The sequence below is a fragment of the Cervus elaphus genome, chromosome 19, assembly GCF_910594005.1.
Source record: "Cervus elaphus chromosome 19, mCerEla1.1, whole genome shotgun sequence".
Taxonomy (NCBI): Eukaryota; Metazoa; Chordata; class Mammalia; order Artiodactyla; family Cervidae; genus Cervus; species Cervus elaphus.
In genome coordinates this window covers 3,096,596-3,115,350 of record NC_057833.1, presented here as the reverse complement: position 1 = coordinate 3,115,350, position 18,755 = coordinate 3,096,596, and the positions used below count along the sequence as shown (strand labels likewise).

At 37.3% G+C, this 18,755-nt stretch overlaps 1 protein-coding gene across 1 annotated transcript in view; it reads left to right on the top strand.

Annotated features, from left to right (window-relative positions):
* HLTF (helicase like transcription factor) overlaps positions 1–18,755 on the top strand; it is a 59,494-nt gene that overhangs the window by 19,275 nt on the left and 21,464 nt on the right. Inside the window, exons 9-14 of the mRNA XM_043874489.1 lie at positions 5,168–5,243; positions 6,577–6,673; positions 8,247–8,326; positions 8,412–8,456; positions 9,323–9,412; positions 17,137–17,234. Coding sequence (XP_043730424.1) covers positions 5,168–5,243; positions 6,577–6,673; positions 8,247–8,326; positions 8,412–8,456; positions 9,323–9,412; positions 17,137–17,234 — 486 coding nt within the window. The remainder of the gene's footprint in view (positions 1–5,167; positions 5,244–6,576; positions 6,674–8,246; positions 8,327–8,411; positions 8,457–9,322; positions 9,413–17,136; positions 17,235–18,755) is intronic.

The following is an 18,755-nucleotide window of genomic DNA, read 5'->3' as shown; positions in this document are numbered from 1 at the left end:
TGCCGAAATGTTAATAGTGATAATTCTGTCCTATTGATGAGCGTATGGGTGACTATTCTTCATACTTAACTTATGTATGTTTTTAGATATAGAATATATACACATAATATATTTATATTCAGAACCACTTCAGTGTTCTTGCCTTGAGAACCTCTGAACAGTATGAAAAGCCAAAAAGATAGGACACTGAAAGATGAACGCCCCAGGTCGGCAGGTGCCCAACATGCTACTGTCGATCAGTGGAGAAATAACTCCAGAAAGAATGAAGAGGTGGAGCCAAAGCAAGAACAACACCCAGTTGTGGATGTGACTGGTGATAAAAGCAAGGTCAGATGCTGTAAAGAGCAATATTGCATAGAAACCTGGAATGTTAGGTCCATGAATCCAGGCAAATTGTAAGTGGTCAAATAGGAGATGGCAAAAGTGAACATTAACTTTCTAGGAATCAGCAAACTAAGATGGACTGGAATGGGTGAATTTAACTCAGATGACCATTAATCTGCTATATATATAGAGTGGGCATGAATCCCTTAGAAGAAATAGAGTAGCCATCATAGTCAACAAGAGTCCGAAATGCAGTACTTGGATGCAGTCTCAAAAATGACAGAATGATCTGTTTGTTTCCAAGGCAAACCATTCAATATCACGGTAAGCCAAGTCTGTGCCCCAACCAGTAACACCGAAGAAGCTGAAGTTGAACAGTTCTGTGAAGACCTACAAGACCTTTTAGAACTAACACCCAAAAAAGATGTCCTTTTCTTTATAGGGGACTGGAATGCAAAAGTAGGAAGTCAAGAAACACTTGGAGTAACAGGCAAATTTGGCCTTGGAGTACGGAATGAAGCAGGGCAAAGGCTAATAGAGTTTTCCCAAGAGAACGCACTGGTCATAGCAAACACTCTCTTCCAACAACACAAGAGAAGACTCTACACATGAACATCAGATGGTCAACACCAAAATCAGCTTGATTATATTCTTTGCAGCCAAAGATGGAGAAGCTCTATGTAATCAGAAAAAACAAGACCAGGAGTTGACTGTGGCTCAGATCATGAACTACTTATTGCCAAAATCAGACGTAAATTGAAGAAAGTGGGGAAAACCACTAGACCATTCAGGTATGACCTAAATCAAATCCGTTATGATTATACAGTGGAAGTGAGAACTAGATTTAAGGGACTAGATCTGATAGAGTGCCTGATGAACTATGGATGGAGGTTCGTGACACTGTACAGGAGACAGATAATCCCCAAGAAAAAGAAATGCAAAAAAGCAAAATGGCTGTCTGAAGAGGGCTTACAAATAGCTGTGAAAAGGGAAGTGAAAAACAAAGCAGAAAAGGAAAGATATACTCATTTGAATGCAGAGTTCCAAAGAATAGCAAGGTGAGATAAGAAAGCCTTCCTCTGCAGTCAATGCAAAGAAATAGAGGAAAACAATAGAATGGGAAAGACTAGAGATCTCTTCAAGAAAATTAGAGATACCAAGGGAACATTTCATGCAAAGATGGGTTCAATAAAGAGCAGAAATGGTAGGGACCTAACAGAAGCAGATTAAAAAGAGATGGCGAAAATATACAGAAGAACTGTACAAAAAAGATCTTCACGATCCAGATAATCATGATGGTGTGATCACTCACTTAAAGCCAGACATCCTGGAATGTGATGTCAAGTGGGCCTTAGGAAGCATCACTACGAACAAAGCTAGTGGAGGTGATGGAATTCGAGTTGAGCTATTTCAAATCCTGAAAGATGATGCTGTGAAAGTGCTGCACTCAGTATGCCATAAATTTGGAGAACTCAGCACTGGCCACAGGACTGGAAAAGGTCAGTTTTCATTCCAGTCCCAAAGAAAGCTCAAACTACTGCACAATTGCACTCATCTCATATGTTAGTAAAGTAATGCTCAAAATTCTCCAAGCCAGGCTTCAGCAATACGTGAACTGAGAACTTCCATATGTTCAAGCTGGATTGAGAAAAAGCAGAGGAACCAGAGATCAAATTGCCAACATCCGCTGGATCATTGAAAAAGCAAGACAGTTCCAGAAAAACATCTATTTCTGCTTTATTGACTATGCCAAAGCCTTTGACTGTGTGAATCACAATAAACTGTGGAAAATTCTGAAAGAGATGGGAATACCAGACCACCTGAACTGCCTCTTGAGAAACCTGTGCGCAGGTCAGGAAGCAACAGTATAGAACCAGACATGGAACAACATACTGGTTCCAAATAGGGAAAGGAGTACGTCAAGGCTGTATATTGTTACCCTGCTTATTTAACTTATATGCAAAATACATCATGAGAAACGCTGGGCTGGAGGAAGCACAAACTGGAGTCAAGATTGCCGGGAGAAATATCAGTAACCTCAGATATGCAGATGACACCACCCTTATGGCAGAAAAGTGAAGAAGAACTAAAGAGCCTCTTGGTGAAAGTGAAAGAGGAGAGTGAAAAAGTTGGCTTAAAGCACAGCATTTTCTGAATGCTTAGTTTCCTGAACTAAGATCATGGCATCTAGTCTGATCACTTCATGGCAAATTGATGGGAAACAGGGACTGACTATATTTTTTTGGGCTCCAAAATCACTGCAGATGGTGATTGCAGCCATGAAATTAAAAGATGCTTACTCCTTGGAAGGAAAGTTATGACCAACCTAGACAGCATATTAAAAAGCAGACACATTACTTTGTCAACAAAGTTCCGTCCAGTCAAGGCTATGGTTTTTCCCGTAGTCATGTATGGATATGAGAGTTGGACTATAAAGAAAGCTGAGCTCCGAAAAATTGATGCTTTTGAACTGTGGTGTTGGAGAAGACTCTTGAGAGTCCCTTGGACTGCAAGGAGATCCAGCCAGTCCATCCTAAAGGTGATCAGTCCTGGGTGTTCATTGGAAGGACTGATGTTGAAGCTGAAACTCCAGTACTTTGGCCACCTGATGCAAAGAGCTGACTCATTTGAAAAGTCCTTGATGCTGGGAAAGATTGAAGGCAGGAGGAGAAGGGGATGACAGAGGATAAGATGGTTGGATGGCATCACTGCCTCAATGGACATGAGTTTGGGTAAACTCTGGTAGTTGGTAATGGACAGGGAGGCCTGGCGTCCTGCGGTTCATGGGGTCGCAATGAGTCAGACACAACTGAGCGACTGAAGTGAAGTGAAGAATTAATAAAGAATTCATTTTACAAGGAAAATAAGCGCTATTAGAATGAAATGATCGTTCTTCATTCTCAGCTGAAAGTCCAAAGAATTTAAAGTAGGAAATAATTTAAGTACAAGGTATATGCAAAATATTTTTTTTTGGACTTTTATCTGCTGCTGTTCTTTTGATTTTTTAGTTTTCAAAGATGCTGCATATCAGTTTCCTGCTGCTATTTATTCATTTTCCATTTTCTTAATTTATAAACTTAGTTGCATTTCCTTTGTACTTTTATTGGGAGTTTAACTATGTTATTAACATGTAGGATTCAGTCCCCTACCCTGAATATTCCAGTGCTTTTTCCTTTCCCCCCCCCGCTACATTTTAGTTATTAAAACTGAAAAATAGTACCTAAGACTACTTAGAACTTCATTGTTAATTACCAGTTTAACGGGCATTCTTTTTTCCCTTAAGATCAGCCATGCATTTAACGTGTTATGCAGGAGAAAGGCTTTAGGATATTTTGTTTGCTACATTAGTTGAAATTGAGACTGAAAATGTGATTTCCAGCCAGGCATTTACTACAATAGAAATTTCATTATGTCAAATAGATTTGGATATTGCGAACTTACAGAGTGAAATGTTATTAAATTCCATGAGGTGCATAATATTTGATTGGTTAGACTTTATATGTGCATTTTTTTTGAACTTCATGAGGAAAAGGCTTGCTGAGCAAAGTCATTTAATGTGAAAAGAACAATGTAAAAGACATCCTTCAGTTTTTAGATAAATTTTTAAATTATTTCTGCATGCTATTTAATATAAGTGATTGTGCTGATTACTAAGGAAGACTGGGTAGGATGTCTGACTAAAGACATTTTTAACATCTGCTTCTTGGAGCTCATGCTTTTCAGAATTAATTATCTAATTTCTAGTTATATATCTCTAAAAATGGTATATCTTGGATTTTTAATCTGTTTAGACTCATACTGTTGGAAGGGGATGGATTTTCTTTTCAGCCACATTTTTAGAGAAATGTAAACTTTTGTGGGATTTTATAAAATGTTTAAAATTGTCTTTTAAAAAACTAAAATAAAATATCTTTTATTGGCCTTAATTCTGGGCAAAAATTACATTATACTCCTGCTATCCAATCTTGAAACCACTGTGAGGTTTTGATTCAAAGTAATGATCTTCCTTTCACAATATTACCTATCTTTCTTTTTAAACTGAAAGGATTAATTTAATTAAACCCAATTTTATCTGTCATTCCTTCATACAGAATCAAGTCTAGAGATAAGATTGGAGGAACCCTGCCCTAGTAGACTCAGTTGAAAATACTTTCAGAGAGAAGTATAAAAGTTTGCTTTTATAGAAGTTCTTGTGCTCACATACATACATTTTTGAAACAAACAGGAAGGGAAAAGAACAAAGAGTTGGCAGGAAAATCCCTGATAGAGCAAGGGAGGAGGCACTCTGATACCTGACTGTTAGATCTACCCACTTTAGGAATTACAGAGAAAAAAAGGATGTCAGTGGCAGCTTAGCTTCACTGTAGATCTGTTATCTATTGAGTCCTGTGGTTCATGTGGTTCAGTTTCATGAGACTGAATAAACCTGCGTGAACTGAGTGAATTCTTCACTTCACTTCAGTTGCTCAGTTGTGTCCGACTCATTTCTCAATTTCTCTTGGTTTCAAAGTTTCTAGTGTTAGAATTCGTTTTAATTCTGAAGTAAATCCCATAAGTGACTGTTTCTCACAGTAATATGCCATTTATAATTGAAGTTTGCCTTTTGTATTTCTTTTGAAAAGGTTGACACAGACTAGTTTTCTTTTTTCAGATACCTGTTAAAATTTTTTTCTTCAATTTGTACATTTTTCCTCTTAATGTACCTCCTTACATTGGTCTAGAACAGGGTACCCATTTAAGTAGTCTTTATTGTGTAAAGTAAAGCAGTATAAAATAGGATATATTTTTAAGTTTACTTAAAACTGACAGCAATACTATGTAAGAAATATGCCTTTTCTTCTAGGAATGTAATGTTTATGATGAATCTATGGAACTTGGAGGAAACAATACCAGTGAAAAGGCAGCTGGACTAATCAAAGGTAAACCTTAAGCTTGAACATGACCCCGTAGATTTTTCCAATTTAATGATGTAATTCCACCTCTGGCTTTAGTACTGTACAAAAATTTCAGATCTTTTTTTCCTAAAGAATCTCGTGAAAACTGGTAGTCAAGAAAAATTTCATGAAGGAGGCCATGATGAAATAGAGTGGTAACACATTAAAGAAGGTGAGGAAGAACATTTTTGGTTGAGGAAAAAAGCCCCAGGAAAGGGCAGCTAACAGCAAAACAAAACAGAGTATCTTGCTCTGGGACCTCAGGATAGTTTGTGGTATTTATAATGTAAATAAATAACTGAATATGAATAAATAGGCATGAATAGCAGCAGATTAAGGTAGACAAGTTAGAGCCAAATTAGAGCAGAAATGAAAAGGGATCTGTGGATTTAGCAGTTACATGGCTGCATTTAGCAGTTAGTGACTTTCATAAAATTAATTTCTGAAGATTGGTTAGAGCAGAGCAAGACGGAAAATGTTTTAAAATAAGACTATAATGATCATCAAAATACAGGTTGTTTTATCAGTGGCTTTGAAACAAACAAAAAATAAGACTAGTAAAAAAAATAAAAATAAGACTAGTAGATGAAGAAATAGAAGTAACATCTGTGTTCTGTGACGAATTTTGCTATGTTTGAGACGGGAAAAATAGTTGGAGAGAGAGGCAGAATGAGGGCTTCTTGGTGGGGGCAGGGTTTAGGAAAAAAGTTGGTATGTAATGGAAAGAATAATTTGTTGGCCTTTGGGAGGAAATGTGATCAAGAAAATAGGTAGATGAGTTAGCATTAGAAGGAAAGGAAGTGATGCTGAGGAGAAATATAGTTAATTGAGAGAATTACAAAATTTTAAAAAAGGAAAATTGATTATAGAAGATGACATCTGATTTTCTTTATAAAGTGAAGTAGATCATCTGCTGGGAGTAAAAGGAGTTTAAAATCTGGGCAGAGGATCCAGTGTATGATAGTATAGCTATTCCAGGTGAGTGGGTAGGGAGGTGCTGTGATAGGTAGAAGAGCTGCTAAGTGATGCAAGGTTGACAACTGAGATTGGAAAGTGTACATTTATTATACCACTTGTTTATTGTTCATTTGTTTCTGCAGCAGCTCTCAGCTGCCTTAGTATAGCAGGAAATACAGTCAGTGTAAGGACTGACTGGATGACTACAGGGGAAATGACTAGGTTACAAAAAAGTTGAAGGTACTTTTGTGAGAAAATACTAGATTAGGAAACTGTAGCTATTGAGCTAGAACTAACGTTTTAAGAAAGATGCTTCTTGTCTGAGACAGTTTACTAATACTCTTTATCCTTTTCTTTGAAGTGGAAGGATCCAGATGTAGTGGAGAACCTGGTATTTCAGATGTCAAGGGAAAGAATAAATATCCAAAGTCAGAATTCCCTAGCTCCCGCCCCAAAAGGTAAACTCTGTTATGGTTTGATTTCATGTAATATGTTTAAACTTTTTCTCTATTTTCTTACATATAGAAGAAAGATATAACCATTATCTCCACAGCATAGTTCTTTCAAATACATTCTTTAATTTCAAACTGCTAAAATCATTGTGACTTAGGGAGGTAGACTGTTCTCATTTTATAGGTTAAAAAGTAACATTATTATATAAAAGAAGTAATTGGTAATTTTTAATAATCACTATCTTTCTATCATTTTCCTATTTCTTTTACATAGGAACTGAGATCTCACTCTTGGGTTTTTTGTTTTCATTGAGACTTTAGAAGAGTTTTCTTTGTAAATTTAAGGAGTTGAGAACTGATGTATATTTATTGGACGACTTGACAAAAGCACTCTTTGCTCATCTGAGTTGTTTCTCATTTCACCTTTAGTAGAAATAAAACATGATAAAGTTGTTTATGGACAGTATTATATTAATGTAGACTGGAAGGAGAATTTGAATAAAGCCCATAATGCCCCTCTGATTTCCACTTGAGTTGTTAAGTTTATAAATTTTATTTATTCTCTGAGGTAGATCTAAATACTTGGCTTTTGTGTTTTGTTGTTCACCGTTGATACCTGCAGGTGTAACCTCAAATCTGAGTCCCTCTTAGCTATTCTATTTGAAATAGAGATTTCAAATCTTTGTTAATTTTTCTATCTTTAACACCTGTCTGAGCTGAGTATAAAACCAGGACTCATCAGTTTCCCTTTTATCTAGATCTCAGATCTTACATAACTCTGAACTGACCATGAGTCTGGGTAAGAGAGCACTATCTGCTGGACCAGATTTAAGTTCAAGGGTGTGGAAATAATGATGACATGGGAAAAACAACCAACACACAGACTATTAATTAATATATACTTACTGTGCAGCAGGGACTATTTTAGAGGCTTTACATGTGCTAACACATTTTATCGTACAGAGTGAATTGTATCTTTATTCCTAATTTCCAAGTGAGGGAACTGAAACTTAGAAGAATATTAGGTAATTTGCCAAAAGTCACATAGCAAATAAATGGTGGAATGGAGATTTGAATCTAGGCAGTCTCATTCCACAGTCCATTGTTTCTAGGCACTTAAACATAGTACTGTACTACTTCTACACAGAATTTATAAGAGTTTTCCATTATGAAAGAATTATATTTTTGCCTCTTAGCTGCTTACTTTATATTGGAGGGTTTTCTTTGATAATCAGAATCACTTCTTTTTTGTTCTATTTTTATACAAGTGTTTTAATTGAATTACCAAATACTGAATAAAGTGTTGAAGAGATTAGTATTCTAGAATTGTTTACTTTCTCAAATTTATTTTAATAATCATGCTACTGCATTTTGTACAGTTAAATGCATCTGGCTATGAAAGCAAAATGCTTTTAGCAAATTTGACTTTCATTTGTCAAATAAAATTTTTTTTCCCTTGAAATTTTCTCAAAAAATAAACCAGGGTAAGACAAAGCATTTGTGCTATGTTTATTAAACATAGATTTTATATCCCATTTTGCTTTGGGTTGATAAGAAAATTGTGTATACTTAATCTTAGGAGAAAACCTGCTGTACCGTACACTGAAAGTAGTGATTCAGAGGAAGTGGAACCAAGTGAATTGCCACAGAAAATGAAAGGTAGTATGAAATGAGATTGATCTGATACTGTGTCCTATATTTTAATTTCCTAGTGTGACCACGTTATATTTGGTTTTGTTTTTAGGCAAACTGAAAAGAACACAATCAGAGACTAAAGTCAGAGTAAAAGGTATGTTTATACATCTCAATATCCCCTATCTACACTTAAAGATTATTTAAGTAAAGGCTCATTGATTTGTATCTGTCTAGCTTGGAATTCTTTAGTAATAGGTCTTAAACTTGACTACTTTTTATGTTTGAACTATTTATGGAGCTTACCAAGGGTGTTAAATGAATGAAGCAAATTGAAAGAATAGTTTCAAATGAAAATCTAAGAGAAAATATTTAAACCAGCTTTAGACAAAATGAAAATCTTTCTGCTACTTATAAAATAACTTCAATAAAACCTGTTTTGTATATGTATAAATTGTAGTAACAGAAGCAGGGTGAGACTTCCTTTTTGTCAATATAGCTCAGCTGTTACTTAGCATTATACAAATTTACAAATGTTGAGTATCTTTACTTTTCCTTTGTCTTTAAAACATAACTTTACTTTGTTTATCTCCTAATCTGATTGTATCATATTCCTAAGTTAAGAAATTGTGTTGCATTTGGAAAATAACTCATCACCATTTGACTGATCTGAAAATTGGGCAGCATTTTCATGAAAAATTAAACGCCTGTTTCATTGACAGTCTTCTCCTTCCGTCTGGGAGCTGAATCACTCTGCATTTGACTGCTTCTGTTTTCTGATTTCTTCCTTAGGAGACGCTTCAATTTATCCTGAATGACTGTTTCTTTTCTGAGCTAGAAAGATGCTCAGTGTCAAAAGAGGCAGTTTTGGTTACTAGAAATTATGTTATATTTATTTAATAATACAAACTCTTGAGAGTGTAAGTGGTTTTATGTTTCCTATCCTTAGAAAGTTATCTGTCCTTAAGTACAGGAGAGAATTAGTTTTCATTTATCTTAATGATTCTGTGGTTTGTACTTCAGCCGGATCTTCTAAGGTTCAAGAGGATGCAGAGTTTGCTTGCGCACTTACTTCATCTACCCCTGCAACAAAAAAGAAAATGTTGAAAAGGGGTAAGTAAATCTGCTTTTGTTTGGTTTATTTTTTCTGTTTTTCAAATAAAAAATTTTTAAAGGACAAAAGTATAAAATATTACAAGAAAAAAGTAGAGAAAAAATATATAATCTCATTTTTAAAAGTACAATTTTATGTATTTTCCTATTCTATTTGTTTTAGTTCCGTCAAAAATACAATGGACAGAGGTCTCTTACTCATCTGAGTAGCAGAGATACTGTTTCCAGTAAAGGCACAGAGCAATTTATGGCAGCTTTAAAACTTAATTTAATTTGGATTACTTAGAATTGTAAATATTTATTGTTGGTATGAGAAGAATTTGTTTTTTAATTAAAAATGTGAGTGATATTTATTATTACTTTATAATTTGTAATTCGTAGGAAAATGACACTGCTTAAGAGTCTAAGTATTTGAAATGGAAAGAGATTGAACTGTGGTTAAGGTGATCTAACAGATTATTTTATCTCTGTACCTTAGTATCTTCCATTTTCCATAATTGAAAATGCAGCAGACAAGTCTATTTTCATGGGGTTTATGTCTAATGATGAAGTGGAAACATGAAATAAACATGTAAACATAATTTAAAAGGTTTTTAATTTATTTTTTATTTAAGTGTAGTTGCTTTAGAGTATCATACGTTACAGGTGTACAGTTTTGAAAGGTACTACTCCACTTATAGTTATTATAAAATATTGGCTATATTCCCCCTGTTGTACAATATATCCTTATAGCTTATACCTAATATTTTGTACTTACTTCCCTACCTCTCCTTTGCCCCTCCCCTATTCCTGCTCCCCACTGATGACCACTAGTTCTCTATATCTGTGAGTCTACTTTTTTGTTATATTCACTAGTGTGTTTTATTTTCTAGATTCTCCTTGTAAGTGATATCATAAAATATTTGTCTTCTCTGACTTATTTCATTTAGCATAATGCTCTTCAAGTCCATTCATGTTGTTTCAAATAGTAAAATTTCATTTTTGAAAATATTACTTGTTTTATTTATTTTTGTTGTTGTTCAGTCACTCAGTTGTGTCCATTGTTTGAGACCCCATGGACCACAGCATGCCAGGCTTCCCTGTCCTTCATTATCTCCTGGAGTTTGCCCAAACTCATGTCCATTGAGTTGGTGATGCCATCCAACCATCTCATCCTCTGTCATTCCCTTCTTCTCATGCCTTCAGTCTTTCCCAGCATCAGGGTCTTTTCCAAGGAGTCGGCTCTTCGCATCAGGTGGCCAAAGTATTGGAATTTCAGCATTTGTCCTTCCATTGAATATTCAGGGTTAATTTCCTTTAGGATTGACTAGTTTGATCTCCTTGCTGCCCAAGGAACTCTCAAGTGTCTTCTTCAATGCCACAGTTCAAAAGCATCCGTCTTTGGTGCCCAGCCTTCTTTATGGTCCAACTCACACACGTCCATGACTACTGGAAAAACCATAGCTTTGACTAGATGGACCTTTGTCAGCAAAGTGATGTCTTTGCTTTTTTACTACGCTGTCTAGGTTTTTCATAGGTTTTCTTCCAAGGAGCAAGAGTCTTTTAATTTTGTGGCTGCAGTCACCATCTGCAATAATTTTGGAGTGCAAGAAAATAGTCTGTCACTATTTCTGTTGTTTCCCATCTATTTGCCATGAACTGATGGGACCGGATACCATGATCTTCGTTTTTTGATTTTTGAGTTTTTAAGAGAACTTTTTCACTCTTCTGTTTCACCTTTATCAAGAGGCTCTTTAGTTCCTCTTCACTTTCTGCCATTATTTGTTTTTAACTTTTTAAAAGTTAAACTTTTTAAAAGTTTTTAACTTTTCCTTTTGTTAGCTTGTGAAATCTTAGTTCCCAGACTCAGGATTGAATGTGGGCCTTAGCAGTGAAAGTGCTGAGTTCTAACCACTGGACCACCAGTGAATTCACCAAATTTCATTCTTTTTTAATGGCTGAGTAATATTCGAGTGTGTGTGTGTGTGTGTGTGTGTGTGTGTGTGTGAGACATCTTTTATTTCCATTCATCTGCTGATGGACACTTAGGTTGCTCTATATCTTGGCAGTTATAAGTAATGCTGCTGGGAACACTGGGGTGAGTGTGTTGTTTTAGAATTAGTGTTTTTATCTTTTTGTATATACCCAAGTGTAGAATTGCTGGGTCATGTGGTTCCTTGAGAAACTACCTTACTGTCTTTCATAGTTGCTGTACCAATTTTTATTTCCACTAATAGTATATGAGGGTTCCATTTTCTCTACAGCCTCACTAACATTTGTTATTTATATTCTTTTTGATGATAGCTGTTCTGATAGGTATGAGGTATTTGATACCTCATTGTGGTTTTGATTTGCATTGATGTTGAGCATATTTTCATGTGCCTGTTGGCCATCTACATTTCCTCTCTGGAACAATGTCTATTCAGGTCTTCTGCCATTTTTTAATTGGGTTGTTTGTGTTTTTGATGTTGAGTTATATGAGCTGATTGTATATGTTGTATATTAATCCCTTATTAGTCCTATTATTTGCAAATATATCCTCCCATTTAGTAGGCTGCCCATTTAGCTTATTTGTTTTGTCAGTGGTTTCCTTTGCTGTGTAAAAGATTTTAAGTTTAATTAGGTCCCATTTGTTTATCTTTGCTTTTATTTTCTTTAGGAGATGGATCCAAAAAGTATTGCAGTGATTCATATCAAAGAGTGTTCTGTTTTCCTGTAGGATTTTTATAATATCTGGCCTTACATTTAGGTCTTCAGTCTATTTTGAGTTTATTTTCATATGTGGTGTTAGAGAATGTTCTACTTTCATTTTTTTACATGTAGCTGTCCAGTTTTCAAATCACCACTTACTGAAGAGGCTGTTTTCCATTGTGTAGTCTTGTCTTTTTTGTTGTAGGTTAATTGATGATACGTGTGTCGGTTTATTTCTGAGCTCTGTACTGCTCCATTGTTCTATGTGCCACAGCCATACTGTTTTGCTTACTGTAGCTTTGTGGTATAGTTTGAAGTGAGAGAGCATGATTCCTCCAGCTCTGTAACAATCACTGCTACTAAACAGAAAAAGAAAAATGAACCTGTTTATAGGACAGCAGTGTAGACGCAGAGAGAGCAGACGTGTGGGCGCAGTGTGAGGAGGAGAGGGTGGGGCACTGAGAGCAGCACTGAAGCATCTGCATTGCCTGTGTACATACCCTGACCCTTAAACGTGCGCGTTGCCCTGTGTACATACCCTGACCCTTAAACGTGCGCGTTGCCTGTGTACATACCCTGACCCTTAAACGTGCGCGTTGCCTGCGTACATACCCTGACCCTTAAACGTGCGCGTTGCCTGTGTACATACCCTGACCCTTAAACGTGCGCGTTGCCTGCGTACATACCCTGACCCTTAAACGTGCGCGTTGCCTGCGTACATACCCTGACCCTTAAACGTGCGCGTTGCCTGTGTACATACCCTGACCCTTAAACGTGCGCGTTGCCTGTGTACATACCCTGACCCTTAAACGTGCGCGTTGCCCTGCGTACATACCCTGACCCTTAAACGTGCGCGTTGCCCTGTGTACAATCAGATGGCTGGTGGGGGTTTGCCGTATGACACAGGGAGCTCAATTCTGGTTTGCTGAGACAACCTAGAGGGGTGGGGTGGGGTGGGAGGGCAGTGCAAGAGGGAGGGGACATATGTATACCTGTGGTTGGTTCATGTTGATCTGTGGCAGAAACCAGCATACTGTTGTAAAGCAGTTATCCTGCAATTAAAAATAATTAAAAGAAAAAAATGAATGAAAAGAAATGAGGACACTTTAAGAGAGTTCTGGGAAAGCACCAGTCTCACTAATATTTGCATTATAGGAGTCCCAGAAGGAGAAGAGGAAAAGAAAAAGCCTAAGACGTAATAGCTGTGAAAACTTCACTAACCTGGGAAACAGTCACCCAAATTGAGGAACAACTGAGTTCCATACAGGATGAATCCAGGGAGGAACATGCTAAGACACATTGTAATTAAAATGGCAAAATTTAAGATAAAGAGTAAATATTTAATGCAGCAAGGGAAAAGCAGCAAATAACATACAAGGGAACTCCCTTAAGGATATCAGTTGATTTTTCAGCAGAAACTCTGCAGGCCAGAAGGGAGTGGCTTGATAAATGTGAAGTAATGAAAGGGAACAGCCTACAACCAAGAATACTCTACCTAGCAAGAGTCTCCTGAAGATTTGATGGAGAAATCAAAAGCTTTATAAACAAGCAAAAGATGAACGAGTTCAGCACTACCAGACCAGGTTTACGATTGTTAAAGGAACTTCTCTAGGCAAAAAAGGAAAGGCCACAACTAGCAACAAAATCACAGAAAGAAAAAACTCACCTGTAAAGGGCACACATACAGTTAAAGTAGAAAATCATCCTCATACAAAGCTAGTACGGAGGTTAAAAGACAAAAGTAGTAAAATCATCTATGTCCACAATAAGCAGTTAAGGAATACACAAGACAATTAGATGTAAAATATCTCAAAAATAGTAATCATAAGGGAGTTTTTAAAATGCATTTGAAATTAAGAGTCAGCAACTTAAAATAATCATGTATGTATAGAGACTGTTGTACAAAAACCTCATTAGTTCAGTTCAGTCACTCAGTTGTGTCTGACTCTTTGTGACCCATGAACTGCAGCATGCCAGTCTTCCCTGTCCATCACCAACTCCCAGAGCTTACTCAGACTCACGTCCAATGAGTCGGTGATGCCATCCAACTATCTCATCCTCTGTCGTTCCCTTCTCCTCCTGCCTTCAATCTTTCCCAGCATCAGGGTCTTTTCCAGTGAGTCAGTCCTTTGCATCAGGTGGCCAAAGTATTGGGGCTTCAACTTCAGCATCAGTCCTTCCAATGAATATTCAGGACTTATTTCCTTTAGGTACAAAACCTTATGGTAACTGCAAACCAAAATCTATAAAAAATATACATACAAAAAAGAAGAAGGAGTGTAAGTATAACACTAAAGATAGTCATCAAATAATAAGATAACAAAAGAAGGGGAAAAAAGACCTACAAAAGGAAATCCAAAACAACTACCAAAATGGCAATAAGAAGATAGATATATATCAATAATTATGGACCAGATGTTCCAGTCAAAAGACATAGAATGGGACTTTCCTACTGGGCAATGGTCAAGACTTTGCCTTCCAATTCAGGGGATTCAGGTCAATCCCTAGTCAGGGAGCTAAGATCCTACATATTTTGGGGCCAAAAAACCCAAAATGTAAAGCATAATCATTATTTTAACAGATTCAATAAGGACTTTAAAAATGGACCTTCCCTGGTAGTTTAGTCAGTAAAGAATCCACCTACAATGCAGGAGACACAAGAGACTCTGGTTTGATCCCTTGGTCAGGAAGATACCCTGGAGGGGTGCATGGCCACCCACTCCATTATTCTTACTTAAGAGAATCCCATGGACAGAGGAACCTGGTGGGCTACAGTCCATAGCGTGGCAAAGAGTCAGACATGACTGAAGTGACTTAGCGAGCAGCAAACATGAAGAAAGTAAAGGAAAACAGTGAAATAAATACTGACCTAAGGTTCCTGGTTAAGAATTGTGAAAGGAGTACATCAGGGCTGTACGTTATCATCCTGCTTATTTAACTTATATGCAGATTACATCCTGTGAAATGCCAGGCTGCATGAAGCACAAACTGGAATCAAGATTTCTGGAGAAGTATCAGTAAGCTCAGATGCAGATGACACCACCTTTATGGCAGAAAGCGAAGAGGAACTAAAGACCCCTTTGATGAAGGTGAAAGAGAAGAGTGAAAAAGCTGGCTTAAAACTCAGCATTCAAAAAACAAAGATCATGGCATCTGGTCCCATCACTTCATGGGAAATAGATGGGGAAATAATGGGAACAGTGACAGACTATTTTCTTGGCTCCAAAATCACTGCACATGGTGACTGCAGCCATGAAATTAAAAGACACTTGCTCCTTGGATGAAAAGCTGTGACAAACCTATACAGTGTATTAAAAATTAGAGAGATTACTTTGCCAATAAAGGTCCATCTAGTCAAAGCTATGGTTTTTCCAGTTGTCATGTACAGGATGTGAGAGTTGGTCCATAAGGAAGGCGGAGCACTGAAGAATTGATGCTTTCAAATTGTGGTGTTGGAGAAGACTCTTGAGAGTCCCTTGGCCTGCAGGGAGATCCAACCAGTTAATCCTAAAGGAAATCAGTCCTGAATATTCATTGGAAGGACTGATGCTAAAGTTGAAACTCCACTATTTTGACCACCTGATGGAAAGAGCTGACTTATTGGAAAAGACTCTGATGCTGGGAAAGATTGAAGGCAGGAGGGAAAGGGGATGAGCGAGGACAAGATGGTTGGATGGCATCACCGACTCAAAGGACATGAGTTTGAGCAAACTCTGGGAGATGGTAAAGGACAGGGAAGCCTGGCGTGCTGCAGTCCCTAGGGTCGCAAAGAGTTGGACACAATTGGGCGACTAAACAACAACCACCTGTTTAAGAAGGTGATATTTGAACTAGCAGAGAAAGATGAGAAAGAGTTAAGTTTTGTCCAAAATCAGAAAATTAGAAATAGAAAATACTTTTTAGATTACTGTTGACCCTGACTTTAGAAATTTTAAGAAATGTGGGACTTCTCTGGCAGTTCAGTGGTTAAGACTCTGTGCTGCTAATGCAAGTAGCAAGGATTAGATCCCTGGTCAGGAAACCAAGATCCCAGAAGCCGTGGGGCACAGCCTGCCCCCGCCCCCCAAAAAATTCTCACAGTTTATAGGCAAGGAATAGGAACACAGTGTATGGAAGTGTAAATTACCTTGGAGAACAAGTAAGCTGTACAATGAACCCAAAGATACATGACTTAGAACTCTTGATACCTACTACGAGATGTGAGAAAATAGTTTTATCACATTATCTTAGCAACATATTAGAAAAAATGTCAGTACTGTCCAGTAGGGAAGTGGAAAATAAAACTGTAGTGTGTCCTTCCATAGGCTGTCCTGAGTGTCCTCACGTGGCAGCTGGCCTCTCCCAGAGAGAGTGATCAGAGAGAGGGGCTGACTAGACAGAGGGAGAGAGCATCTGAGTCAGAATTTGTGTCTTTCATAACAATCTTAGAAGTGATACACTATCATTTCTACCACATCCTGTTGGTCATGTTGTTGTTTAGTCGCTAAGTTGTGTCTGACTCTCTGCGACCCCATGGACTGTAGCGCACCAGGCTCCTCTGTCCATGGGATTCTCCAGGCAAGAACACTGGAGTGCGTTGGCATTTCCTTCTCCAGGGGATCATATCCACCAACTCTAGTTGAATGTGGAAGGGGGCTATACAAGATTGTGACTTTGGGGAATTAGATACCATTTGGGCCCATCTTGGAGTCTGATACCACATTAACTATAGTACAAATTCAGAAAACTGTATAAAACAAATTTTAATAACTGTGAATAACCTAACAAGTATTAAGAGATGTTCCAGACTTCCTCCGTATGCCCTTTCTCAGTCAGTCATCCTCTACATTTCCCATAAACAATCACTATTCAGATTTTTAGTTGTATAAAGTGGCAAGGTAAAATCTAGTTCCTGTTACTTCATTATGGCTAGAAACAGAAGTTTTTTTGTTTCTTTTTAATTATTCCTAATTTCTCTTCATAGAGGCTTATTTTTGACATATCTTTATTGACTTCATGTATGTTTGAGAAAAAATAACAGTGCTGAAAGATGTGTTGCTGATTCATTCTTTCAGGAGCATCTGCAGTGGAGAGTTCAAAGAAAACTGATGTTGAAGATAAACCAAGAACAACACTGATCATCTGTCCACTTTCTGTGTTAAGCAACTGGATGGTAAATCTTCACAGCCCTTTAAAAATATAATTTATATTTGTCTTACACTATAAAGAGAGTCATTTGTTGGGAGAAATATGGTTGCTCAGCACTTTATAGTTAAATTCAAATAATTGTTAATTGACTTGGGGTCATTTTTACTGAATTGAAATAATTTTTTTCTGAAAATGTATAGTAAAGAAAGAAACATTGTCAGTTGCTGTTGTAAGATTTGACTTGTACTTCTGCCTCTTTCCTTTCTGTCCCCTGAAGTAGGAAAGGTGTATAATTTAAGACCACATCATATTTATGAACTGTTGACATCTCTTTTTTAAGCACACCACTAATGATAACTTGTTTTTTTAACAGCTTATTACAAACATTTAATGAGCTCTTACGTGCTCAGTTTTTCCAATAATTTCCTAACTCTTTTCATAGATTTTCTCAATGAATCCTCACAACTAATATTCTCATTTTCCAAGTGACTGAATTAAAACACAGAGGAATTAAATAACTTGCCTAAGGTCATCCAGCCAATAAATGATGGAGCAAGGAGATAGTGTCCAACATTCTGACTCTAGAGCCTGTACTTTTAAGGCTGCTGCTGCCGCCTAGTTGCTTCAGTCGTATCCGGCTCTGTGCGACCCCATAGATGGCAGCCCACCAGGCTCCCCCATCCCTGGGATTCTCCAGGCAAGAACACTGGAGTGGGTTGCCATTTCCTTCTCCAATGCATGAAAGTGAAAAGTGAAAGGGAAGTCACTCAGTCATGTCCGAGACTCTTAGCGACCCCGTGGACTGCAGCCTATCAGGCTCCTCTATCCATGGGATTTTCCAGGCAAGAGTACTGGAGTGCTACTCGCCAGAAAATACAGTCTTTTTTATTTTTCCTTTGAGATTGCTTTTCTGTTGTAAACCATTACATTGAATGGAGCCTCTTTTTGTGTAGGAGCAGCTTGGTTCTATTTCAAGCTGCATGTTCTAATGAAATAATGACTGTTGGAAGCATTGTGAACATAAAGACCACTGAATTTGAGCTTCCATTCTTGCCACCTGCAAGGTTATCTGCATCTGTCCTCAACTTGCCTCCTTTTATCTCAGGCATGGCAGAGTTCCTACTCATTGTGAGATCAGTACGTTAGTCTATACATTAGATTCCATCTCTTTCTGCTTTTGCATTTTGTCTGTTATTTTTCCTCTTGGCCTGGTTGTCCAGTCTCTCTCCATTGGCTCTTTCATGAAATGTACTCAGATCCCTTTGATTTTCAAATACTTTCTCTTGATTATGTCTCACATTTAATGATTATGTCTCATTTTTAAAGGAATGATGGTTGAGCATATAGGGATAAGAATTAGGATTTTGCAAATCTCTGCAAGTTGCTGTCTTCCAAGCCTCCCAGTGACATAACTGTACAGTACTGTAATAAGCAGGCTAGAAGTAACCTTTCCTTCCCGTCTTTGTCTTCAAATGTGGGAAAGAATCCAGTTAGAGGAGTAAGATACCAGTCCCACATACATCACATAATTTTTTGGGGGGTATTC